Genomic DNA, 27,484 nt, shown 5'->3' on the forward strand with positions numbered 1-27,484 from the left:
GCTTAAAAGAATGTGAGAGCTCAGACAAAGACAGGGACTCACTGAAGGATAACAACATTAAAGAAAGAATGTAGAGATCATGTGCTCCACGTTTAATTTCATTATGAAATCAGAGGGACGATAAATACGGACCAGAATAACTCATAGCCTAAAGATAATAAATCTAAAATCTGACAGGAAGCATTTTAATCTACTTCCTGTCAGATTTGTTTGTTTCTGCTTCTTCTCTGATCTTTGGTTGTTTTTCTCATCACTTTTTCAGTCGATTGATTCCTGATGAGGATGGCGAGGTCTTGATTCAAGATTAAAACAGAGGATTTATCTCTAATCCAGATGTCTACTCACAGACCTCTGCCCTCATAAACATCATCCAGTACGGCTAATTTGTGTAATCTGATCGTGTCTTTAGGCTAAGATTGCTTAACCTTGTTTCAAAAAGAGGCTTTTATTTTAAAAAAGGGGAACTTTGATAGACTCTCAATCTAATTTTCACCAGCAATGAATTATGGAGGAATAAGGTCAAAATGATCAGTTTAAAGGCTCAAAACCTGAGAAAAAAGTTCAAACCTAATAGCTTAAAAGGTCCAAACATGGAATTAAAGTCAAAATAATGTTTTAAAAGGCAAATATATGAGATATAAAGTTGAAATCCTTATTCTTAAGAGTAAAAATATCATACAAATTCTAAATAGTTGGCTAAAAACATCAAAACGTGAGAAAACATTACATTTTTTTTATTGAAAGGTCAAAATATTACTTAAAATTTTAATTTGAGGATCTCAAAGGTCAAAAAACAAGATAAAAAGTCAAAATTGTGAATTGAAAAGGTCCATCCATCCATCCATCCATCTTCTTCCGCTTATCCGAGATTGGGTCGTGGGGGCAGCAGCCTAAGGAGGGAAGCCCAGACTTCCCTCTCTTCGGCCACTTCATCCAGCTCTTCCCGGGGGATCCCGAGGTGTTCCCAGGCCAGCCGAGCGACATAGTCTCTCCAGCGTGTCCTGGGTCTTCCCCGGGACCTCCTCCCAGTGGGACTTGCCCGGAACACCTCACCAGGGAGGCGTCCAGGAGGCATCCGGACCAGATGCCCGAGCCACCTCGTCTGGCTCCTCTCAACGCGGAGGAGCAGCGGCTCTACTCACCTCGATGCACAGCTTGGGCTCTGGAACCAGTCCTCTTGAACTGAAAAGGTCAACATATGAAATAAAAAGTCAAAACCATGACTTTGAGGTGCAAAATTAAGAATATGAAATGAAAACAGAAATGAATTGGACCATATTCCTGACTTTTTATCAAATTATTTTAACTCTTTACTTTTTCTAATTTGTATGACTTAACAGAGATATTTTAGATCATCATTGTTTAGTTCACATTTTAATACTGGAATAAATCTGCAGGCCTTAAACTAGTGGGCCAGTTAGATTAAAATATATGATCTGGTGTGCCGGGTATAACTGTACCATGGGCCAGATTTGGCCCCCAGGCCTTGAGTTTGACACCCCTGCATTAGAGTGTTATGAATCCAGATTTTATTTTAGTTTTAACATTTATGTCATCGGCTTTGTTAAGTCAGAGAAAACAACAAACTGTCTTCAAAACAGATGAACACAGCAGCACTGCTGAGCGGCCAAACTAAGACGTACCATACACTCAAACAGAAGCTTCATATTAGCCATTTTTCATTTTTAGATTTGCTACAGGCCGAAAAGAATCAGACAGTGGGTCACAGTTGACCAGCGGGCCATAGTTTGGACACCTCTGCTGTAATAACTACACATGCATGAGTGTGCACAAACAGGATCCTATAGACGTGCTTTTAACAAGTTTCCTGCCCAGACGGGTTGAGTTTAAGGAGAGATAAAGAGTCGAAGGAGGCTGACAGCTCAAATGAAATAATAACATTATAGAGGGTTATTATATAACAGACACGTTCCTGCTTTATGAGCAGCAGATTTAATGACAGACGGAGTCGTCACGCCGCTCTGCAGGAAAAGAATGTTTTTATAGATCCAATATGTCTGACAAAGTTGAGCAGAAAAAGCCGGCTGTACATCCTGGCAGGGTCCTCCATGTCTCCATATCCTGTAGAGGAATAGACTGGCTTCATACCGCTGTGGTAGTCTACAGAAGAAGGTGGCATGGATAAAAACTTATTCTAAGTTAAAATTTATGATGCCTGAAAATTCCAGCTACATGTCTGCATGCTGTGACTTTACTCTGACAGAGATTCCATCCTCTACGTCAACAGTCTGACATCAGAGCTCTCTGTCCCTCTTCTGATTCCAACAACAGTACATATATCATCCCAGAGGCTCTCTGACTGGGTTTAGTATCTCTGCAGGATGATAAGAATGAATGGAGGCTAATCAGTCAACAGCTAAGAGGCCAGCGGTGCCTCTTTAACAGCTTTTCTCCCTCATGTTGTCATTAACATGCTTTAAAATGACACTCTAATGTTCTATTAAGACAATATTTGTGGGGTACTGGATAGACTGGAATGACAGCTGGAGGCCTAGGCTGGCCTGCATGCAAATGGCAAGGTAGAATGGAATGTTTCAAAGGATTTAAAGGTAAGGATGGAATATTTCACAAGCATTAAAGGATGACATCATCTTCAAAGGCTAGGATGGAATATTTCTCAAGCAATAAAGGGTGATGTCATCTTCAAAGGCAAGGATGGAATAGTTGACAAGCATTAAAGGATGACTTCATCTTCAAAGGCAAGGATGGAATAGTTGACAAGCATTAAAGGATGACTTCATCTTCAAAGGCAAGGGTGGAATAATTTATATACAATAAAGGATGACATCATCTTCAAAGGCAAGGATGGAATAGTTGACAAGGATTCAAGGATAACATCATCTTCAAAGGCAAGGATGGAAAATTTGACAAGCATTGAAGGATTACATCCTCATGAAAGGCATTGCTAGAGTATTTTATAAGATAAAAGGAAAAATATAAACTTCCTAAAGCTTACTAAAGATTTAAAAGATGACATCATGTTCAAAGGCAAGGGTGGATGTTTTATAGGTGTTTAAAGGAGGACATCATCATCCAAAAAAAAAGGTTGGAGTGTTTTATGAGCTTTAAATAATAACATTTTTTTAAAGCCTATTCAAGACTTAAAAGGATGACATTATCTTCAAAGACAAGGACAGAAAGTGTTATAAGCTTTGAAACTATCCTCAAACACAAGGATGGAATGTTTTATATGCTTGGATAATATCCTCAAAGGCAAGGATGGAATGTTTGATATTCTTGATAATATAACCAAAGAAAAGGATGGAATGTTTTATATGCTTTGGTGATATACCCAAAGGCAAGGATGGAATGTTTTATATGCTTTGATGATATCCTCAAAGGCAAGGATGGAATGTTTGAAACGCTTTGATCATATCCTCAAAGGCAAGGATGGAATTTTTTATAAGCTTTGATGTTATCCTCAAAGGCAAGGATGGAATGTTTTATAAGCTTTGATAATATCATTTAAGGTGTGGATGGAATGTTTTATAAGTTTTGAAGTTATCCTAAAATGTGTGGATGGAATGTTTTGTAAGCTTTGACGATATCCTCAAAGGCAAGGATGGTATGTTTTATAAGCTTTGATAATATCATTAAAGGTGTGGATGGAATGTTTTGTAAGCTTTGATAATATCCTCAAACACAAGGATGGAATGTTTTGTACGCTTTGATAATATCCTCAAAGGCAAGGATGGAATGCTTTATTAGCTTCGATAATATCCTCAGTGACAAGGATGGAATGTTTTATAAGCTTCGATAAATTCCTCAAAGGCAAGGATGGAATGTTTTATAAGCTTTGATATTATCCTCAAAGGCAAGAATGGAATGTTTTATCAGGTTTGATGTTGTCCTCAAAGGCATGGATGGAATGTTATGTAAGCTTTAATAACATCCTCAAAGGCAAGGATGGAATGTTTTGTAAGCTTTGATTATATCCTCAAAGGTGTGGATGGAATGTTTTGTAAGCTTTGATCATATCCTCAAAGGCGTGGTTGAAATGTTTAATAAGCTTTGATAATATCCTCACAGGCAAGGATGGAATGCTTTATTAGCTTTGATAATATCCTCAAAGATGGAATTGATGGAATTTTTTAAAAGCTTTGATAACATCCTTAAAGGCAAGGATGGAATGTTTTATAAGTTTTGATGTTATCCTTAAAAGTGTGGATGGAATGTTGATTAAAGTTGGGATGTTGTTTTTTGGTTGTTGATATTTAATTAAAACTAATCTAATTAATTAAAGACTTTGTAAGTAATTTATCACAGTTAATCAGATTTATTGATAATTTGAGAAAAACGACTTTACTTGTAGATTTTAAGATAGTAGTGATAAAACGATCAGTAAGGTCATTCTTCTGAATGTCATCCAAACTTTCTAGAAGCATTTAAACAGGAAATTGGAGACAGAGGGCAAAGCTCTCTTCCTGGTCAGTTTAGGATGGTGTCAATCTGAATGATTTTTTTTAGTTCTGATTTAGTGTTTCAGAGTTTGATTTGTTCCTTGTTTTAACATATATTTTATAATTTCTCTCCTCGTGTTTTGTCTTTCTTCCCTTGTGCTGTAGAGTCTTATTGTGCTGTGTTTGTAGTCATTCCTTCATTTTAATTCTTAGTGAAGTTTCCTGTTTTATTTAGTAGTTTTGCCTACCTTGTGTGTGAATCCAGTTTTCTTCCTGCCTTACTCTCCCTCCACTCTGATTGCCCTCACCTGTTGTACCTGTGCCTCATTTGTCACACCTTTGTCTGATCACTCTGTGTGTGTTTAGCTTCTGTGTTTCTCCCTGTCTTTGCCCATGTTGATCCTGGTGGATTTTCCAGAGTTTCTCCTGTGATTTTCCGGTTCCAGTTTGTTTTTTGTTTTTTTTGTTTTTTTGGACTTTGTGTTTTGTTTCTTGAGTTTATCATAAGTTCTTTCTTTCATTAAATCTAAGTTTGGCTCAATTTTTGGGCCCTTCTTTTGTTTTATTTTTGTAGAATATGGATGTATCCATAAAATCATAAATATTAAGAACACAGAGAATCTTGACGTGTTCCATGTGGATGGTTGTGTGATAGAATCAAACTGAGATTTATCTGCATTCATTTTTTAATTGCATTTTTCACCTCTGTGATTAATTAATCAGAGTTATTCAAACATTTTGACAGCACTATTTTTCCCTCCTTTTTTCACAGATAGCAGACCAAAGTTGCAAGGCTGGAATGTTTGATCAGCTAGGAGGATGGCATCATTTTCAAAGGCAAAGTTAGAATTTTTCATCAGATGTAAAGGAAGACATCTTCAAAGGCAGAGGATAGAATGTTGATGAAAGTGGAGATGTGTGGCCCTTTTCCCTCCATTTTTCCTAGTAGGCCATAGTTGTCAACTTTTGGAAAAGTAGGTGGAGCTGTGAGGAGTGAGGGAAAGCCTATTAAGGATTTCCTCTTGGTAACTGAATCCCCTAACAGATGTTAATGACCCCACACAGCCTCAACAGGTTTGAGTACTAGGCTGTAAACATGGCTATTTCTGCTGTTATGCTGTTCTATTTAATACAGGGCTCTATGGGGGTCAACTTACCGCAGGACACAGCCTCTAGTGGACACCAGGAGAACTGCCCTAATTGGAGTATCTGCATTATTTCTTTAACACCACTGGCTGCTGCTGCTTTTTGACTCTTTCTCTGTAGGCATGTGAGGCCTTCAGGGGTCGTGGGAAGGATCAGCTTCTGCCGGACGAGGATTTCCTCTCAGAGTCAGATAATCAGATGTAATAGTGTTTGGATTAAAGAGATGATGGAAATGTTTGAGGAACTACACATGAATCCTGACTGTGTTTATCTGCTGTTACTGATGCTTTAATGCAGTTTGATGATGAATTTATTAAATGTAGTTACAGGTCAGGAAATCTCTCCTGCAGGTCTGTTTCAGGATGGAGCATGTAGAATAATATGTTGTTCTTTGATTCTTTGAGTCTTGGTGTCTACATCAGCAGTTCCTCATCAACTCTGCTGAAAAGTTTTGACCATTTTTTACTTCTTTGTGTCATAATATAAAAGTTTAAAGAGAACGTCTTCCTCCTCTCTCTCCTCATCAATCCATCCGTCTGTTAACGGTGAATCTCCGATGTCTGTGCGATCGTCTGCTGCTTACCGCCATCACTCAGATCCATCTGGAGTGGAGGAGGACGAGAGAAGTTTCTCCGCCATCTGAGAGACTCAGCAGGATCAGACATCAGACAGAGAAAGTTAAAGACAATGTGAAAACTGGCAGTGAGTCTTTCACATCACTGTGGAGGAATGTTGTCCCACTCTTCTCTGCAGAATTGTTTTTTGAGGTCATGCCACAGCATCTCAATCAGATTCAAGTCCAGACTTTGACTAGACCACTCCAGAACCATCCATTCAGAGGTGGACTTGCTGGTGTGTTTAGGATCACTCTCCTGCTCCATAACCCAAGTTTGCTTGAGCTTTAGGTCATGAAGTGATGGCTGGACATTCTTCTTCAGGGCTTTCTGCTAGAGAGCAGAATTCATGGTTCTAGTTGTCCAGGTCCTGGTCCAGACCACCACACTACCACCGCCATGTCTGACTGTTGGTCTGATGTTCTTCTGATGAAATGCTGTTTGTGTGACTCCAGATGGAACAGGATGCACACCTCCCAGAGAGCTCTACCTTTGTCTGGTCAGTCCTCTGAATAATCAGCCATTACTGAGAAAGTTCACCTCTCTTGTTTATACCAACAACCTCCCTCTTATGCTGACTGATCTTTGTTGGCAACTTTTGGAGAAGTGGGTGGAGCCCTTGCTCCTTGCCAGCTCCACCCACTTTGCAAAAAATTGGCAACTATGACCTATTTGACAAAAAAAGGAAGGAAAAAGGCCCTAACAACCCCAGCTTCAACAGCATCCCAACTTCTGCCTTCGATGATGATGTCATCAAAGTCTTCAAATATTCTGTTTTAGCCTTTAAAGATGATGTCATCAGAACCTCTAAACATTCCACCCTTTTCTTTGAATATGATGTCATAACTTATAAAACATTCCACCCTTTCATTTAAAGATGATATCATCAGAGCTTATAAAACATTCTATCCTTTCCTTTAACGACGATGTCTTAAGATCTTATAAAACATTCCACCCTTTCCTTTGTAGACGATGTCTTAAGATCTTATAAAACATTCCACCCTTTCCTTTGTAGACGATGTCTCCAGAGCTTATTCAACATTCCACCCTTTCCTTTGTCGACGATGTAATCAGAGCTTATAAAACATTCCACCCTTTCCGTTAAATGTGATGTCATCAAAGCTTATAAAACATTCCCCCCTTTTCTTTAAAGATGATTTCATCAGAGCTTATAAAACATTTCCCCCTTTCCTTTGTAGATGATGTCTTCAGAGCTTATAAAACATTTCCCCCTTTCCTTTGTAGATGATGTCTTAAGAGCTTATAAAACATCCCACCTTTTCCTTTAAATATGATGTCTTCAGAGCTTATAAAACATTCCACCCTTTCCTCTAAAGATCTGTAGATGTTGTCCTGGGTTCTTCTGGTAGGCAGCCCACTCCTGAAAGGGTTCACCACTGTTCACAGTTTTCTCCATTAGTGGGTAATGGCTCTCAGTGGGGTTGGCTGGAGTCCCAAAGCCTTAGAAATATTTTTGTAACCCTTTCAGACTGATAGATGTCAGTGACTTTTTCACAGAACCATAAATGTTTAAATTACGTTAATAAAGGGTTAAAATGTGCTAACAAGTGGCTTCATTTTGTATCGATAGTCTTGTGTTGGTGATGAAGGGTTAACTCTTTAAAAGTTGACATCAAAGCTGATGGAGTCTGTTAAACAGGGGAACGAGACTTACCCTTGTTTTAATCCTTCAGTACTGAGATTTATCTCTCTGATTAACATGTTAGGATAGGAAGTAGAGCACTGAGCTGGTGCAGCTGTCTCTGGTCCTCCCTATGGCCCAGTCTTCAGTCTTTGTGCCCATGTGGAGGGTAAATGTTGAACAGCTGTGTTCCTCTCACGTTCTCTTTAATGTTCCATCAGAGCTCATAAAGTCTGTAAGAACAGGAACATGAGAACAGGCTGCTACGTTTGTGTTTGAGCTCAATAAAAAGATTCTTTCATCTGTGAACACAGAGACGGCTCACGGACGAAGAGCTGAAACACGAGGAGAGAGGATGCATCGTTGTTATTCCAACAGAGCATCTCTACTTTAGGATCTTCTCTGTTTCCTGCTTGTTTCAAGGAGATGGACATGCCTCTGTGAGGTCTGTGATGCTGTGAAAGAACAGCAGTGGGTTAAGAAAACTGAGAAGAAAGGGATAACAGTACGGAGGCCCAATGAGCCAAAATCACTTGAGTTAGAGTGGACGTTTGAGCAGTTTAATGAAAATCTGTCAAATTGAATCACATCCACAAGACACTGATGGATGGACTGATGGGCAGACATCTGAAAACACCTCTGTTTTCAGACTGAACCTTCATCCATGTGGAAGATTTAATTTCAATTTAGACCACCTTTTCACAAACCTCCTCCACCCCAGCTCCTCCTTCATTCTGCCTCTGACTTGATTAATGTCCTTCTGTTGTCGTTGATTCCTGCTCTGCTCTGGGTTTTATGCTGCTTTTCTCCCTGCCTCAGGCTTTCCTTGTAGACACCGGAAAGGCAGGAGCAGGTGCTGGTCCTGCTAGATGCTTTCCACATAGGCTCATGGAGGGACAGGGGGTCCCAGACTAGCCACACCGTCAAATATAAACAACAGCAATAAATGCAAATAAACAACTGCTGATAAAGACAAATATTTAATAATGATGTGTGTTTCTTGAGAAGGTGGTCCTGTCTCATCCCAGCAGTGGACTATTGTGATGGCAGCATCATGCTGTGGGCGTGTTTCTTAGCAGGGACCTCAAACTGAGCCGAAGGTTCACCTTCCAACATGACAATAACCCTGTTAAAGGCCATTCATTTGGTCTCTTCTCTTGGCACCAAGGTAGATGCAGCTCATAACCTTCTGTAATACTGTAAAACACGGCGGCCATCTTGGAGAGGGGTTGCTGTGGCTTGTAATGAATGTAAGTCTACGACAGCAGGAAGTCTTTCCACCATTAAATATTCGCTGAAGGTCTGTGAGATGGACTGGAGGATTGGTGCAGCATCAGCAGTGTCAGTGGTCGTATATCTCAGCGGTTCACAACCTTTTCAGCCCGCGACCCCCAGAATAAAGGTGCCAGAGACCAGGGACCCCCACTGCACCTGAAGGTGGTTGAACACAGCCATGAACATTCTAGAATAGTCATGTGGAGACAAGGCAATCCATGGGGGGGGGGTAAATGGGAGAGCTTTCTGGGCCCATCCAAACTGGAGGTCAAGCGAAACCATTGTAAAGTTAAAGAGTGATATCCATATTTGATATTTGACCTGATAAAATAACCTCTCTTATCAAAGAAACAATATTTTTTGTGTAGTAAATAGCCGTTTTAAATGTAAATCTCCTTTGTTAAAATGGTTTAAAAATTGCTACATTGGGTTAATAATGTCCAAAAATAGTGGAAAAGGTGGTAAATTAGATTTAAAAGTAGTAGAAATGGGTTAGAAGTGGCAAAAATTAGACAAAAATGGCAAAAAAAATGGCAACAATGGGTTAAAGTGGCAAAAATGGGCATAGGCAGTGGTAGAAGGGAGTTAAAAAGTGGCTGAAGTGGCTTTAAATTGGCAGGAATGGGTGGAAATTTGGTAAAATGGGATGAAAAATAGATATAAAACTGGCAAAAGGGTTAACAGAAAGAAAAAATAGGAAGATACTGGCAGAAATTGGTTAAACTAGCAAAAATGATGAAATGGAGTTAAAATGGGAAAAAATGGGTGTAAAAAGTGGTTTAAATGGGGTTAATAGTAGCAATAATGGGTCAACATTAAACTTAAGTGGCAAGAATTAGTTTAGAAGTTGGAAACACAGGCAGAAAAAAGTGTTGGAAAGAGTTTAAAACTGACAAAAATAGGTGTTAAATGGTAAAAATGTGTTAAATTGGTGGTAGAAATAATGAAAATGGGTTAAAATGTGACAGAGTTGGTGTAAAGTGGCAACAGTGTAATTTAAATAACATGATTTGTTTTTTAAGGCATCTGGAGACCAGCTCTCAGTGTCTCGCGACCCCCAAAGGGGTCCCGACCCAAAGGTTGAGAACCACTGGTATATCTGACCGCTGTGGTGAAGAGAAAGCAGGGCAGAAGGCAAAGCTTTCATTTTACTGGTTGATCTCTGTTTCAACCGTCACTGACGGTCTGGGTAGAGACCAAAACCACAGTGAGATTCCTGAGGAGGGCGTCTTCTTAGCCGTGACCATGGCGCTCCGTGGGATCATTTCGAGACTGCTTTGGATGTTTGTCATTGAGTTCTTAGAATGACTAACCATGATTGTGTTTTCTTTGTTTTTGTCCTCTCTGGGCCTCCGTAGATGATCCTAGTTTACAGCTGAAGGTGTGGTCGTGTTCGTACTAACCTCTGATCAGATTTATAGTCACACCGTGTCCATGCTCTCCCGTCCTGTAGCCACAGAAACATCGTCGTTCCTCCTGATTAATCCTCCGTGTCCGAACCTCTCCAGCTCTAATTAGCATGCGGCTAACATCAGCTGAATGCTCTTCAGTATGCTGATGCTAATCATTAGATGCTAATGAGGGCAGAGTGAGTAAATGAGGAGGTGCTAACTCAGAATGAGCATCATGCTAACAGGCTTTAAAGATGTTCAGTGTAACGCTAATTAGCTCGATGCTAATAAAAGGCCACGTCACTGTAAAGCTCTCCAGCTGCTTCAAAGTGTTCAGACCAGTTAATGACTGAATTATTAGCATCTGTTAGCATGTATTAGCATCTGCTCTTCTCTCAGCAAGCTTTAACCCTTAGGCATCCCTTTAAACAACTACACACATGTATCCCTAGGGGACATTTTCTGCACCTATTTTAAATGCTAAAATTCATGATTTATTATTTTTAAAAACTTTTTTTTTTTCCGTTATCACCAGGTCTGATCATGACATAGTAAATCTTTAATCATTGTCACAATATTATGTGTTTTTAACCCTTTAAATGTCAGTTTGTTCAATTTTCAAATCAGCAGAATGACATATTCTCCATATTAAAAATGCTAAGTGGATTTAAAAAAAAATATTATCAAAGATAGTCATAAGTTATCAATTACCACCAACATCGAGTTTGAAATACCTGATACTCTTAACTTTTGACTTCCTGTTTGGAGATTTCTGATCAATGGGTATTGATGCAGTTTGGCTGCACCGGCACATAGACCTGGAGCATATCCCCAACAAAGCACATTAGAGTGGCGCTTCAGAGATGCAATTTCTTAAATCATGCAAAACATGCAAAACCCAGGTTTATATTCATATCAACAACCACAAACATTTTTTATTTGATTTCTTTATGCCTTTATTTCACAGAGCTATAAAAAAACTCAACTGTAAGTGTGTCTTTTGAGTGCCCTACAGATACACGCTTGGCCCAAAAAGGGTAACAGCGCCATCTAGTGGTCAGTAGTAAAAACTGCAGGTCTAAGGTTCCCCTTCAAAATTGCATCACAGATAATGGCAGTAACAGTGTTACACGGTATTGCAAATTTGCAATCGAAATAAGCAATTATAATGGGTTTAAATGGGCAAGTTTTGTCCCCAAGGGATATATACGGGAGTATTTTCCTATACACAACACCAAACAGGTCAATGTAATGATTTGGCATGAAAATTAAAAATGAGCAAAAATGCCCACCTTTGTGCAGTTTCAAGCCAGTCGCATCTAAGAACACAAATTAGGTCAAGAATTACAGAACAGAATGCAAAGAATGTGCCTAGGTATACGTAAGGGTTAACATCACACAGCTGGTGGTGGGCATTAATTCTGGCCTGTTGAAGATAAACTGACAATAATCAATGAGTGGGAACACTAATGAGGTACAGAACACCTGGATATGATAACGAGGAGCTTAAATGGGGCTGAAAAGGTTAAAATACAGTATATAACAGTTTGGAATCATCTATATCAGGGCTGTTTAATTTGGGGCCTGCGGGCCAACTTTGGCCCACAAGCTATTATTTTTGGCCCGCTGCCCATGTTCAAATTTTTTTTTTTTTTAATTATTATTTTCCCACCGCCAGCAGTCTAAATATTTCTTTCAATATTTATTTATTGTTGCACTTCCTCTCCTGACCACAAATTAACATTGTGTTACATTGGGGATAGGGTGGCGCTGTTGAGCTCCCGTCAGCTCAGATCTGGAAGCCCATGACCAGAGAGTGAGTCAGTGAGAAGATGCTGGGGTCAAGCTGGGGTCATGGCAGAGATGGAGTGTGTGAGGCAGCGGCACACTGATAAGAGAAAGTTAAAAATAGTTGGGAACATGAGTACTTTTTTACTGAAAATGATTTCAAGGCAGTGTGCCTAATTAGTATTTGTGCCATATGGATGTTCAGTAGTTTCACGCTGTGAAATACAGTAAAGAATAGCGTTATTCATTTTCAAAATTACTTTGTATGAGTTATAATTTTGCAAAATTATGCTACAGGCTTATTTAATTTCATGCACTGCAACATGGATGTTTAGTTTTGGCCCACGACCCTCCACCCCGATTCATTTTTGGCCCTTCACTGAAAAGAATTTGGGCACCCCTGATCTATATCCTCCATATAAACCATCCATCCATCTTTACCATCCTTTCATCCATGTAGACCAGTTGTTCTCAACTGGTCTAGCCTCAGGACCCATCAATATCTTTGATGACAAATCATGACCCAAATTTCCAAAGTTTTTCAACAATGCACTTTTGGAAAGTAAAATGTTGCCACAAAGATCTTGGGTGGAATGGAATTTATGACGGGAGCAAGAGACAGGACAAAACTGACATGTTTTACACCCCCTGTTCCCCATGATAATGTGTAAATTAACCATCCACATAAACCATCCATCAATCCATTTATACCATCCAGCAATCCATCTGTCCACAGAACATCTACCCATCCATCCATCTATGTATACCATCCATCCATCCATATACACCCTCCATCCATCCATTTATACCATCCAACCAGCCAACCATCCATCATTTATCCATCCATCTAAACCATCCAACCATCCATATAAACCATCCATCTATTCAGCTATACCATCCATCAAACATCCTTCCATTTATACCATCCAACCATCCATCTGTCCATAGACCATCCATCCATCTATACCATCCATCCATGTATACCATCCAACCATCTATCCATATAAACCTTCTATCCGTCCATGTATACCATCCAACCATCTATCCATCTTTACCATCCATCCATCTATACCATCCATCCATCTATCCATATAAACCTTATATCCGTCCATTTATACCATTCAACCATCCATCCATCCATAGACCATCCAACCATCCATCATCCATCTATACATCATTCATCCATCCATCTATACCATCCAACCATACATTTAAACTATCCATCCATTTAAACCATCCATCCATTTTTACCATCCATTCACCCATCCACCCATCTCTCTATCACTGAAGACCATCCATCCATCCATTTATACCATCCATCCATCCATTTATACCATCCATCCATCCATCCATCCATCTATACCATCCAGTCATCTTCTTCCTCTCTCCTTAGTGATGTTTTCCACTTCCTCCAAGAGTATTCCAAAGTTTTCCCAGACCAGATGGATTATGTTTCCCCTCCAGTAAGTTCTGGGTCTACCTTTGGGCCTCCTCCCAGTTTTCTGGTGCCTTGAAAACCTCCAGAGGGAGGCAAGGAAGAGGCATCCTGATCAGATGCTTGAACCACCTCAACTGTCTGCTTTTCATAAAAAGGATAGCGGCTTTGCTCCAGGCTCCCTCCAGATCTCATTTCAACAGCTTGTATCCATGATCTCTCTCTCTCAGTCTCTTCTCTAAGCTCATGACCAGAGGTGAGGGCTGTAACTAAGAACCACTGTTCTCTTGCAAGGGCAAGAGTTCATAAAGATCATTCCTTCATTAAACACAGAAATAATGGCATATAAGGGTTTATAGAAAAACCATCTTCAGACAACATCCTCCTCCTCTTCTTCATAATCATCCTCTCTTTATGCTCTCCTCCTCCTCTTTTTTTCAAGTGCTCTTCATCTTCACTCCCTCTTCTTCTCCTCTTGTTCTTCCTCCTACTCCTTATCATCAATCCTCAATGAGTGCCCACGTCTTCATGGTTGTTACAGTAAATCTGTCTGTCCTACAGGAGCCGTTCCATCCTTTCTCACTGATGAGTCTACCTGAGGAGGTTATGACATCACGGCGGAGGTTAGAGCCCCCATGGAGGAAATCATCAGGAATTCAACAGCCGGAGCCTCACAGTGAGCTCTATCAGGATATTTACGGTAAATCAAGATTTATTAAGTGAAGTTTAATGACGTTAGCAAGTTTAAACATGAGACTGAAAACATCAACATGTATGCTGCAACAGAGTTATCATGAGAGTGATGCATTATGGGAGCTCACAGACATGTAGAGTGTTTCTAATTTTAGGGGAGGCTGTGATTAAAGAGGAATGTTTGAAAAAATATCATCTGAGAGAGAGAGAGCAACAACAGAAACACTGCGACCTTTGACCTGAAGGAGACCGACTAGGAAGCAAGGAGAGGAGACACTGACACAAAGAGAGGAGACCAGGACACAAAGGAAGAGACAGGGGTGGAGACTAGGAGGTGAAGAGAGGAGACGAGGATACAAGGAGTGGGGAAAAGATTAGGAGACAAGGAGGCAGGGACACAAGAAGAGGAGCCAAGGAGAGGTGACTAGGACAAAAAGAGAGTAGACAAGGAGAGGAGGCAAGGTTAGGAGACTACTATGCAAGAAGAGGAGACAAGGACTCAAGTAGAGTAGAATAGGAGAGGAAATAAGGCAGCAAGGAGAGGAGACTGGGACACAAGAAGAGGAGACTAGGAGGAGGGGAGAGGAGATGAGGATACAAGGAGAAGAGACTTGGACAAAAGGAGAGGGGGCAAGGTTAGGAGACTACTATGCAAGAAGAGGAGACAAGGACTCAAGTAGAGTAGAAAAGGAGAGGAGACTAGGAAGGAAATAAGGCAGCAAGGAAAGGGGAGACTGGGACACAAGAAGAGGAGACTAGGAGGAGAGGAGACTTGGACAAAAGGAGAGGAGAGAAGGAGAGGGGACTGGGAAGCAAGGAGAGGAGACTGGAACACAATAAGCGAAGACTACGACAGAATAGGAGTTAGGGAGAGGGGACTAGGAGGCAAGGAGAGGAGACTAGGAGAGGAGAGAAGAGACAAAGAGGCAAGGACACAAAGAGAGGAGGCTTGGAAGCAAGGAGAGGGGATTAGGAGAGGAGACTAGGAGAGGAGACTTGGAAGCCAGGAAAGGGGATTAGGACTGGAGACTAAGCGAGGCAGGAGGAAGCAAGGAGAGGAGATTGTGACACAAGAAGAGGAGACAACGAGAGGAGATTAGGAGTTTACGAGGGGAAACTAGGAGGCAAGGAGAAGAGATTCAGAGCAGACACTAGGAGACAAGGACACATGAAGAGGAAGCAAGGAGAGGAGACTGGGATACAAGAAGAGGAGACTACGAGAGGAGAATAGGAGTTAAGGACAGGAGACTAGGTGGCAAGGAGAGGAGGCAAGGAGAGGAGACTTGGAAGTAAGGAAAGTGGATTAGTAGAGGAGAATAGTAGAGGCAGGAGGAAGCAAGGAGGGGAGACAAGGACACAAGAAGAGGAGACAAGGACACATGAAGAGGTGATGAGGCGAGGAGAAAAGACAAGGACACAATGTGAGGAGCTAAGAGTGTAAGGAAAGGGGACTAGGACACAAGAAGAGGAGACCAGGAGAGGAGACAAGGACACAGGAAGAGGAGACAAGGACACATGAAGAGGAGACAAGGAAAGCAGTGGAGACTAAGAAGTCAGGAGAGGAGACAAAGACAGAAGAAGAGGAGACTAGGAGGCAAGAAGAGGAGACAAGGACACATGAAGAGGAGATGAGGCAAAGAGAGGAGACAAAGACATAAGGAGAGGACACTTCGAGATGAGACGAGTAGATGTGGCAAACGAAAAAACAACTGAGTACAAGGACAGATGAATTTTAAAAAGCCACCTAGAGTAAAATAAGAGGATGTCATTAAAAATACATTACTATATAAAGAAATCATGTCATTAACTTTTTTTTTTCCATGAACTTTTTTCATTAAATAAGAGAAACATATTTTTCCTAGGAAGCGACTAAGGTTTAAATCTATGATAAAGTTTAATTTTGATTTTAGTGAAATAAATATTTGTTTTTGCCTTATTTTTAGTTATAAGTGAACAGGCGGTAAAGAAGTGAAGCAGGCCATAAATTTAGGAATGGACTAAATCAACAGTCTGTGTCAGGAGTCAACAACATGTGCTGTTAGTCTTAGGGCTGCCGGATTTTCAGAGAAATAACTCTGAACACACACACATGTGCTAACACACCCTCATTTTCTTTTTATCTTTCATGGAGCTACACTCAACAGGAGCCCAACATGACAAAATACCAGTCCTTAAAGAATAAAAAGATGTTCCTGGTTTAAGACAGCAGGAGCGATTTTCAACACTTTGGATAGGAACAGCAGTAAAATGCTATTTCAGCATTTACCCACACCCTAATGGCCTCTCAAACAGTCCTGGTTGTTGTTACAGAGATTATATTCTAGAAAGACAATTTGTCAGCTTGACTGCGATTGAGTGCAGCTCATTTTATTTACAATGGAGTTTTGGTTTTGTTCAATAGTTAGAAGAACCTTTCAGCGTTTGTTAAAATGTGAATGATTTTTAAAACATGTAGGCATTTCTGGTCTGTTTTTTGGTCTTAATTCCTCAGAGTGTTTTTTTTTTCAGACTTCAGGCCTGTTTGGAAACACCAGAGTGTCTAAAAATAATCGGGACGGGTGGAAAAAGGAAGTCATGATTGGTCTGTCTGATGATTCTTCTTCTTTGTGTCTGTGAGGAAACACAACAACATGCTGTCGCTGCTTCTTCACTCCCTCACCGTCTGCTTCTTCACAGGTGAGTCTGCACCTGAAACACATCACACATGCCTTTAACACAACGGAAACTATGGAGAATTTATCAAAGACTGATCAAATTAAACCAGAATTTTTAAATCATTTGTCTTTTTGTTAATTTGTAAACAAGTGTTTTATATGATGTTAATATAATAGATCTTTGGCATGGTTCTTAAAATAAAATTTCACAAAATTTGTATATGTTTGGTTTGATTATTTACCATGAAATATCCATTTATATCAGCTGTAAAAATCAGTCTGTATCAGCTGTAATTATCAGTCTTTATCAGCTGTAAATATCAGTCTATATCAGCTGTAAATATCAGTCTATATCAGCTGTAATTATCAGTCAATATCAGCTGTAAATATCAGTTTATTCTAGTTGTAATTATCAGTCTATATCAGCTGAAATTATCAGTCTTTATCAGTTGTAAATATCAGTTTATTCTAGTTGTAATTATCAGTCTATATCAGCTGAAATTATCAGTCTTTATCAGTTGTAAATATCAGTTTATTCTAGTTGTAATTATCAGTCTATATCAGCTGTAATTATCAGTCTATATCAGCTGTAATTATCAGTCTTTATCAGCTGTAAATATCAGTCTATATCAGCTGTAAATATCAGTCTATATCAGCTGTAAATATCAGTCTATATCAGCTGTTAATATCAGTCTATATCAGCTGTAAATATCAGTTTATTCTAGTTATAATTATCAGTCTATATCAGCTGTAATTATCAGTCTTTATCAACTGTAAATATCAGTTTATTCTAGTTGTAATTATCAGTGAATATCAGCTGTAAATATCAGTCTATATCAGCTGTAATTATCAGTCTATATCAGCTGTAATTATCAGTCTTTATCAGCTGTAAATATCAGTCTATATCAGCTGTAAATATCAGTCTATATCATCTGTAAATATCAGTCTATATCAGCTGTTAATATCAGTCTATATCAGCTGTAAATATCAGTTTATTCTAGTTATAATTATCAGTCTATATCAGCTGTAATTATCAGTCTTTATCAACTGTAAATATCAGTTTATTCTAGTTGTAATTATCAGTGAATATCAGCTGTAAATATCAGTCTATATCATCTGTAAATATCAGTCTATATCAGCTGTAAATATCAGTCTATATCAGCTGTAATTATCAGTCTATATCAGCTGTAATTATCAGTCTATATCATCTGTAAATATCAGTCTATATCAGCTGTAAATATCAGTCTATATCAGCTGTAAATATCAGTCTATATCATCTGTAAATATCAGTCTATATCAGCTGTAAATATCAGTCTATATCAACTCTAAATATCAGTCTATATCAGCAGTAATTATCAGTCTATATCAGCTGTAATTATCAGTCTATATCAGCTGTAATTATCAGTCTATATCAGCTGTAATTATCAGTCTATATCAGCTGTAATTATCAGTCTATATCAGCTGTAATTATCAGTCTATATCAGCTGTAATTATCAGTCTATATCAGCTGTAAATATCAGTCTATATTAGTCTGTATATATCTTATATTGGCAGATAATAATTTAATGTGTGGGTTGTTTTTTTTTTTTTTGTCAGTGCCGATCACTGTAGCAGGGGTTGCCATGGAGACGGTGGTGGGTGTAGCTGGGAGGAGGGTGACGCTGCCATGTCGTATTGGGTCGGCGAGCCAGCCAGGTGTGGAAGTGTGCTGGGGGTTGGGTGCGCCATCACTGTTTACCTGCCACAACACAGTGATCAATCGGGCTGGAGATCAGACTACGTACAGGAAGTCCTCCAGGTGTGATGTCATCAGTGACTTGTGGTCATCATGTTTCTATTAACAGTTAGCTCCATTTTCTTTTAGCATCTTGTGTTAGCAGAGTAATGTGGATATTTATTGAAATTCAACATGATCACCCAAAAAAGATTTAAAATTATAATTTTAGGGACTTCTGAGTCTCCTTTTTCCTGATTCTAACAGCATTTGTGGACTTTTATTTGAAACTCAAATTTCAATTGTTATATTCTCAGTCAGAGTAAATCACACTGAATTTAACACAGTTTTTTAAAGAAGAATTTAAAATTTTAAGTCATTTATGCCTAACTTTATAATCTTGACAATCTCAGGTTGATAAAATCAAACATTTAAGACACAATAAAATTGTAAATATATGATAAACTTAACTCCAAACCCTTCTTAGATCAGAATCCTCCTCTGGTGTGGTCAGTCTGTTGCTTTCTGCTGATTTTTTCCAGTTCATGTGTCAGTATCATGATAATGTGATAATTCTGAAATATTTTCTTATTAATCAGTCACAACAATAAGGGTCATTTCATCAGGCTCTCTGCAGGATCTTTCCTCACAGTTTAAATTTTTCATCTAAAAAGTTATGAGACATTTGGTTCTTTTCAAACTTACAAATTTTAAAAGTTGAAAAATTCCGATTCTCCTTGAAGGTTTTTCACTCTTGAATTTTGTCTTTTTTCTAGTAGTTTTCACTTTTAAAACTCAAAAATACTGAGGGTTCTTTTCGTTGTATCCCACACTTAAATATGTTAAAATTTAAATTCTTCACGGTTTCTTCTGACGGTTCTTTGTACTTTCTTTTTTTTTTTTTTTAACTCTATGATGTTTTTTTCTTTTTTTCTTGTAAGTTGTTCTCTTCCTTGACACTTCCACTTCCACTGTCACTTTTCATTCTTGGAAATTCTGTTTTTTGTTTTTTTTTATTAAGATATTCTTTTTTGCTTTTTATGCATTTATTTAGAGAAGAGGACAGTTGATAGAATCAGAAACAGGGATGGGAGCGTGGGGCAAGCATGCAGGAAATAATGGCCTGACTCAAAACCAGGGCTGCCCATGTCCATGGGGCCCACCTTAAACCACTAGGCCACCTGCACGCCAGTTTTCAACTTTTTAACTCTATTTTTTTTTTTTTTTAAGATTTGCCCTGTATAGACTTAAATTTTGGGGTGTTTGTTTCTGTTAGTTTTCCACTTTTATCTCATAAATTTAAGGTAGATTTTTCCTGTAAGATGTCATTTTTTAAATTCTTAATTCTGATGTATTTTATGTAAGTTGTCAATGTTTTTTTCTTGTAATTTTTACACATTTTCAAGTAGGTTTTCCTCTTTTTTTGAATTATAAAATTTTGACTTTTTTTTTTTTTTGGTAAGTTTCCTCTTTTTCCACATGAAAGTTTTTCTTCCTGTAAATGTAAGTCTTAACTCAAATTCAGAGTTTTGTTTCTGGTAATCTTACAACTTAAGGATGTATTATTTTTATTATTGTTTATCAGATCATTCTCATTCTCTTATTTTTGAAGCTCTCACACCTTTCTATTATGTAAAATAATCTACATATCTAAATGCAAAATTATCTCACAACATGTTAGGAAGTAATTGGAGATATTAAGCCCAATAAAAATGATCATCTCTTCTACAGGTACTCGTCCTCCTCCTTGTCCTCATCTTTGTCCATCCTGAACTCTCGACTGTCAGACTCTGGTTTCTATCACTGCAGAGTTCAGCTGCCCGGTCTGTTCAATGACCAGACGTCTTCCGTGTACCTAATCATCATCAAACGTAAGAACCAGGGTTTCTTTAATATTCATGAAGATCAACAGATATCAGACATGTTTCTTCTTCTGTGGTGTTGACTGTGTTTTTACTGTCCTCCTGAAGCTCACTCTACGGTTTCAGAGCCTTCAGCCAGAGAGGATTCTGGGAACTTGAACACGCCTCTCACTACAGCAGGTGAGTACAGGACCCAGAGGGGCCATTTCAGTAACATGGAGGCCCCTGGTAAAGACCAACATAGGGCCCTCCCCATTTATCTAAACTCTATCATAGTGAGTGAATCAAATATTACAAAGCATCTATTTCAGGGAACTAACAGGCCAGATGGTAAATCTAAATCCCCAAAAAGCCAACAGAACTCAAGACTCAAACAGCCGGATTATTAGAACTGGTATTCTTCAGACCAAAAAAGACGAGTTATAAAGAAATTCAGTATATGTCATCTCTCTATCATTATTAGAACACAGATATACCTATTGGGCAAAAATGTAGAGAAAGGCCCCAACATCCCCAGCTTCACAAACATTCTTTCCTCTGCCCTTGATAGGACATCACCATTACTTGTAAAACATTTCTTCCTCTACCTTTGAAAATGATGTCATCAGAATATAAAACATTCCTTCCCTTACCTTCGAAAATGATACCATCAAAGATTCTAAATCATTCCTTTCTCTGCATTTGTAGATGGCATCATCAAAGATTCTAAAACATTCCTTCCTCAGTCATTAAAGATGATGTCAGCAAAGCTTATACACATTCCTTCCTCTGCCTTTGAAGATGTCATTAAAGCTTAAAAAACATTCCTTCCTCTGCCTTTAAAGATAATGTCATCAAAGATTTTAAAACATTCCATCCTCAGCCTTTGATGATGATGTCATCAAAGATTCTAAGACATTCGTTTCTCTGCCTTTGAAGATGATGTCAGTATTACTTGTAAAACATTCCCTCCCCTGCCTTTGAAATAACATCATAAAAGATTCTAAAAGATTGCTTCCTGTGCCTTTGAAGAGGAGGTCATCAAAGCTTTAAAAATATCCCTTCCTCAGCCTTCGAAGATGATGTCATCAAAGCTTAAAAAACATTCCTTCCTTAGCCTTTGAAGATTATATCAGTCACACTTGTAAAACATTCCTTCCTCTGCCATTGAAGATGTCAAAAAAGCTTAAAAACATTCCTTCCTTAGCCTTTGAAGATTATATCAGTCACACTTGTAAAACATTTCTTTCTCTGCCATTGAAGATGATGTCAAAAAGCTTAAAAAACATTCCTTCCTTAGCCTTTGAAGATTATATCAGTCACACTTGTAAAACATTCCTTCCCCTGCCTTTGAAAAAAATATCATCAAAGAAATTAAAACATTCCTTCCTCTGCCTTTGAAGATGTCATTAAAGCTTAAAAAACATTCCTTCCTCTGCCTTTGAAGATGATGTCATCAAAGATTTAAAACATTCCTTCCTCTGCCTTTGAAGATGTTATCAAAACTTATAAAATATTCCTTCTTTTGCTTTTGAAGATAATGTCCTCAAAGCTTTTAGACATTCCATCCTTGCCTTTTGCATCCAGTCCAGCCTCGAGGAGCATCATTACACTCCTCCCATCCTAATATCTGAACATGTCTCTAGTCCAGGTGGAACTTAAAGATAAAATAGATGCTGATATTGGTGGCACATCTGTTCTTCTCTAATCAGACATGTGGATTTATTGATCCATTTTTTGACCCAGTAATTCTCCAGTTCATAGTTCCAGTCTGTCTCTAGGAGCTACTGTATGATCATTAGACTCATATGGAGACATGTGGGTTTTTTAGCAGAGGTGGGAGAAAGTCATTGTTTTGCAGGTCTCAAGTCTCAAGTCTTTAATCCCAAGTCTCAAGTCAAGTCTCAAGTAAAGATGTGCAAGTCCAAGTCAAGTCTCAAGTAAAGACAAGACAATTCGAGTCAAGTCCAGACTCATAGGCTTAAAATTTTCAAGTCTTTACAAGTCATAAGCACTGTTTACCAAATAAAATACCATTTTAACAATGTAACAATCTATTAATCTGTCTTTTTTCCTACATGGTGGAAAGGAAAGTAACTGGTTTGACCCTTTGGAAATATTCATAATAAACTGTTTTTTTTTTTTTTTTGTCGTTTTTAACATGGATTTTGAAAAGTGCTCTATAAATAAAGTTTAAAATTATCATAGTATAACATAATGCATACAGTGTTGAGCAAAATACTTAAAAAATACCGTGTAAGCCACTAGTTACTGATTAAAAGACAAATTAAAAGACACAAAAGCTACACCAAGGAGGGTAAAAATTAGAAAGCTTGATACATCTAAGCTAATTTAATATATCACAGATTTTGGATGGAAAAACAATAATAATGATCTACTACTATTATTCTTGTTTTTAAAACAATTTTGAGTAGATTTGTATGTTTATTTAGTTTACCTGTTTCATTTAAACTGACTGCTTACATAAAAGTGTCTAACTTTTATCTCTTTGCTTGTGCACCACTTTGTGGCATGTGCTTTAAAGAATACAATTCAAATAAGCTTTGCTGATCTTACATTGATTTCTTAAATACATAATAAGTACATTAGTTTGTTCAGAAACCCCAAAAAAAACCACACCTGCAATACACTCATGTGATGTTATTCACGTCACCCTTAACTTTGCAATTGACTTCAGCAAACTTAATTTCAGTGTCACAGTTTCTTATCCACCGCCATTTTACAAGTGAACATTTGTGTATTGCTGGAAATGACAGAATAACGGTCACGTTAGTTGAATACTTTGAATGGGGACATATTTTACTCAACACACTCACTGAAAATCTCAAGTATTTTCCAGTCATCACACTAAAGTCCGAGTCAAGTCCTGAGTCATTGATGTCAAAGTCCAAGTCAAGTTGCAAGTCTTTCATGATATTGTCAAGTCGAGTCCAAAGTCATCAAAATTGTGACTCGAGTCCGACTTGAGTCCAAGTCACATGACTCAAGTCCACACCTCTGGTTTTTAGGGTCTTGAACCTGAAACCACCCATAATTCCTTACTTCCTTTGACGTCATCCTTTGTTATTGTTTTGATTAAGATGAAATCTTTGACGATGAATTTGACAAATCTTGGTAAAATCTGAGTTTTTGCTGTTTCCTCTGAAGCCTGTCAGAAACCATAAACATGTTAACTTCAGGTCTGGGTCCACTTTTTCTGTTCAGCAGGTTTCTACATAGCAGACCTGACACAGCAGACAGGAAGTGATGTCACAGCAGATTCCACCACAGGGCCAGTGGTGGCATTGGTTCAGGTAACACTGACTTAGACTAGAACGATGAAGTAAAAAGTCTAGAATAGTGATTATAATGCTGTTGCACTGCTCTTTTCTGGCTCCGCCCCCAGTGTTGTGGTGTTGTTGGTCATGGTAACAGGCATGTAAACATGCCCTAACATGAGTGTTGATGTGTTTTCAGTCATCGGACCAGCAGGAGAACGCTGTGAGCCGTCTGCAGAACTTCATCATGAACACGCTGAGAGCGTCCTTCATCGTCTTCGTACCGGCGTTGATGCTGACTGCCACTTACCGTTAGTACACTCCCTTTCATGTGCTTAGAACATGTAGTTACAGTGAAAAGGAAATATAGACTTATCACAACAAATACAAAGATTATACAAAACTAGTTTTGATAGAAAATGGACTTTATGTCTTTCTGGTTGTCTACCACTCAGAGGGCTTTGTTGTCTTTGGTTTATATGTGCAGGGTTCTGGAGAGCCAATCAGAGGGCAGAGAATGGCTGGAAGATGAACCAATCAGAGGAGGAGGAGGACAGTTCTGTGTAAAGATGGATGGAGCTGGTGTCACACCCGTTTTCCACGTTCCTAAAAGTTGCCAACTACAGTGTGCCTATGGCAAAAATAAAGGGTAGAAGCCCACAACATCCCCAGCTTTACCAACATTCCATCCTCTGCCTTTGATGATGTCATCTTTTAAAGTCTTTAAAAGGCTCTAGACAGATGATGTCATCCTTTAAAGCTTGTGAACATGTCATCCCCTGCCTTTGATAACATCCTTAAAAGCTTATAAAACATTCCACCCTCTGCCTTTGATTATGTTATTCTTAAAAGCTTATAAAACATTCTATCCTCTGCCTTTGATGATGTTATTCTTAAAAGCTTATAAAACATTCTATCCTCTGCCTTTGATGATGTTATTCTTAAAAGCCTTTTTTATGCCATTGATGTAATCTTCTTAAGGCATTCCATCCTTTCCGTTTGCACAAGGCCAGCCTAGGCCCTCAGTTGTCATCCAAGTCTAACCAGTACCCCATAGATTTATTGTCTAAATAGTATATCCGTGTGTCATTTTTAAAGCATGTTTGTGAAAATATGAGCGAGAAAAGCTGCTAGAGAGTCACTGCTAGCCTCTTAGCTGGTGGCTAATTACCGTCCATTCATTTTAATCAGCATGTAGAGATACTGAACCACAGAGATGATAGATGGACTGTTGTTAGAATCAGAGGAGGGACAGAGAGCTCTGATATCAGTTCATCATTGAAGATGTTTAAATGTGGAGGATGGGGGTTAAAAAAAAATATCTAAAACACACAACATCCCAGCCTCTTTCATCTGTATCTAGAGCTCCTTTTACAATAAAGTCATGAACTGTAATTTTATCTGCACATAGACGTGATGGCTGACAGTGAATGTGATACAGCTTAAATGAATGGATAAAGAGGTTAATGTGGGACTCTTTCTGTTAAAACAGAAGCAGAAATAAACATTATTCTCCACAAATGCATTAAATCTGAAGAAACAAACCTGCTGTATAATTAGGGATGTAACAGCAGATATTTATGTTAAATTTTAAAGAAGTCTGAATGCATGTAGTATATGAAAAATATTAAATTTGTTGTATTTTTACATTTAAAACATCAGGGGGTTTGCACTTAGACTGGAGTTTAAATGGTTAAATGGTTATATTTTTTTAATATTTATGATTAGGTCTGATCTTGGTTTTAAAACTCATGTCAAAAAAGTGGGAAAACATTTAAAGTAGAGAATTTAATCACTATATGTACTGCTTCTATTTTTGATCACTTCTACACAGAGTGTTACACCTCATTAAGACATTAATATTTAAGAAAACATGATGAAAAATTAAAGTTGTTGCTCATTATCAGCATGTTAAAGGCTGTTTTAATCCCCTTCAAGGAAATAAGTTTGCATGTATTAAATGAAAAAAAAAGAACATATGTGCTTATTTAACCCTCCAAAATGCCACTGAAACTGGCATTTAAAGGATTGAATACAAAAAACAATATGTGATATTTATTATCAGATCTGATCTCTATTAAAACATTTATAAAAAATAGTTGGAAAATGTATGGAATATTTGAATGTGAATATTTTTTATTGCTGTTTATGTATGTTGCCATTTTTTGGTCATCCGTAGGGTAAAAGTTTATTTAACACCAACAGAAGGCTTAATAAATAGCTGATATTAATTTGTATCAGAAAAAAGAAGCCAACAAAGTTATTACAAAATAAGTTGCTATTTGAGAAATATTTAATCGATGTATAAAAACAATCACATACATAGTTGGATTTTTGTTTACTTGTCATCTTAGAGCCTCCGTACTTCATCATCCTGCAATAATTAAGCAGTCTGAAGTCAAAGGCAAACCCCTTTTTGTTTGTTTGTTTGTTTTTTTAATAACGTTTTTTTAAGTCATAAATCTACGTGTTAAATGTCTGTTTGTGTAATAACCACAGCGTATTTCACATAAATACCCCCCTCTCTCTGCTGTGGAGTTTAATGGAAGAAGACTCAGGTGTGTCAGCTGGCTGGAGGAGATGGAGAAGGAAACTATGTTTTCAAGTGTCAGTAATGTGGTGAGTAGAGCATTTATCTCTTTATTATCGAGTTAAAAAAGACATTAACATTAAGCTAGAAAAGAGTTAGCCTAGCTAGTAGCAGTTAGAGGCTAACTTAGCCTGGTTCGTCTTTGTTAACGTTCATCTACACAGAATTATCCTTAAATTAGATAATAATAACTATGGGAGGTGTACTGGCTCGGATTAACTTTACTCTCAGGTATTTTATGAGTAATATAACTACAGTATTTCAGCATTAATATTAAACTAAGCACGTTCAAAGCAGGCACAGTTTAACCGCGTTTAACAGCCATTTTGGGTCTATTTTCCTCTCTAACTAGGGCTGGACGATTATGGCAAAAATAATAATCACGATTATTTTGATTGATATTGAAATCAAGATTAATAAACACGATTATTCATGGATTTCAAAATTTGAGTATTTATTGAACCACAACTTAAAAGAACAATCAAAAATAAGTTAGTAACAAGTAAAATAATAACAATATATTAAATAATAGCAATAAAAAAACATTAATAAAAATAAATATCCAATCTACATGCACTCCTGTAAAACTTGCAAAATTTGCAACGTGCAAAAAAACACTAATAACAGCCAAAAACACAACCTAAAAATACTCTTTGAAGCACACATTAATCGTTTTTCTTCTATTATAATGTTTTTATGATCATGAGAAGCCAAAGCTGAAATCACGATCAAAATTCAATTAATTGTCCAGCCCTATCTGTAACTACACTATAAATAACTTTACAGTCCATAAATCATTACATACCGCTCTTGAATAAATATCAGACTATAATAAGAGTTACTCAACATTTTCTACGTCTTAATTTTAAACTTAAATGACTCAAATGTTCCTCTTTTTAATATTTTTTCCTTGTTTCCTTATGACACCAGAGGGCAGCAGAACAGCACCGATGGCAGCACTGTTGTTTTCTGTAACCGGATCGTTTTAACGGTGTTATAAGA

At 38.0% G+C, this 27,484-nt stretch overlaps 1 protein-coding gene across 2 annotated transcripts; it reads left to right on the top strand.

Annotated features, from left to right (window-relative positions):
* Positions 1-6,620: 6,620 nt before the first annotated feature.
* Positions 6,621-24,967, top strand: LOC121519043 (hepatitis A virus cellular receptor 1-like). 2 transcript variants are annotated; one of them, XM_041801820.1, is made up of 9 exons: positions 6,621-6,680; positions 14,274-14,412; positions 16,914-17,081; positions 18,656-18,857; positions 20,505-20,644; positions 20,744-20,815; positions 23,840-23,928; positions 24,092-24,203; positions 24,380-24,967. In XM_041801820.1, exons 3-9 carry the CDS (start codon positions 17,036-17,038, stop codon positions 24,457-24,459), a joined length of 741 nt encoding a protein of 246 aa, XP_041657754.1. In that variant the 5' UTR covers positions 6,621-6,680; positions 14,274-14,412; positions 16,914-17,035; the 3' UTR covers positions 24,460-24,967. The 2 variants fall into 2 exon arrangements, with proteins under 2 accessions (XP_041657754.1, XP_041657755.1); XM_041801821.1 differs by having other exon boundaries at positions 23,843-23,928.
* Positions 24,968-27,484: the final 2,517 nt, after the last annotated feature.

The sequence above is a fragment of the Cheilinus undulatus genome, linkage group 12 (genome assembly GCF_018320785.1).
Source record: "Cheilinus undulatus linkage group 12, ASM1832078v1, whole genome shotgun sequence".
Taxonomy (NCBI): Eukaryota; Metazoa; Chordata; class Actinopteri; order Labriformes; family Labridae; genus Cheilinus; species Cheilinus undulatus.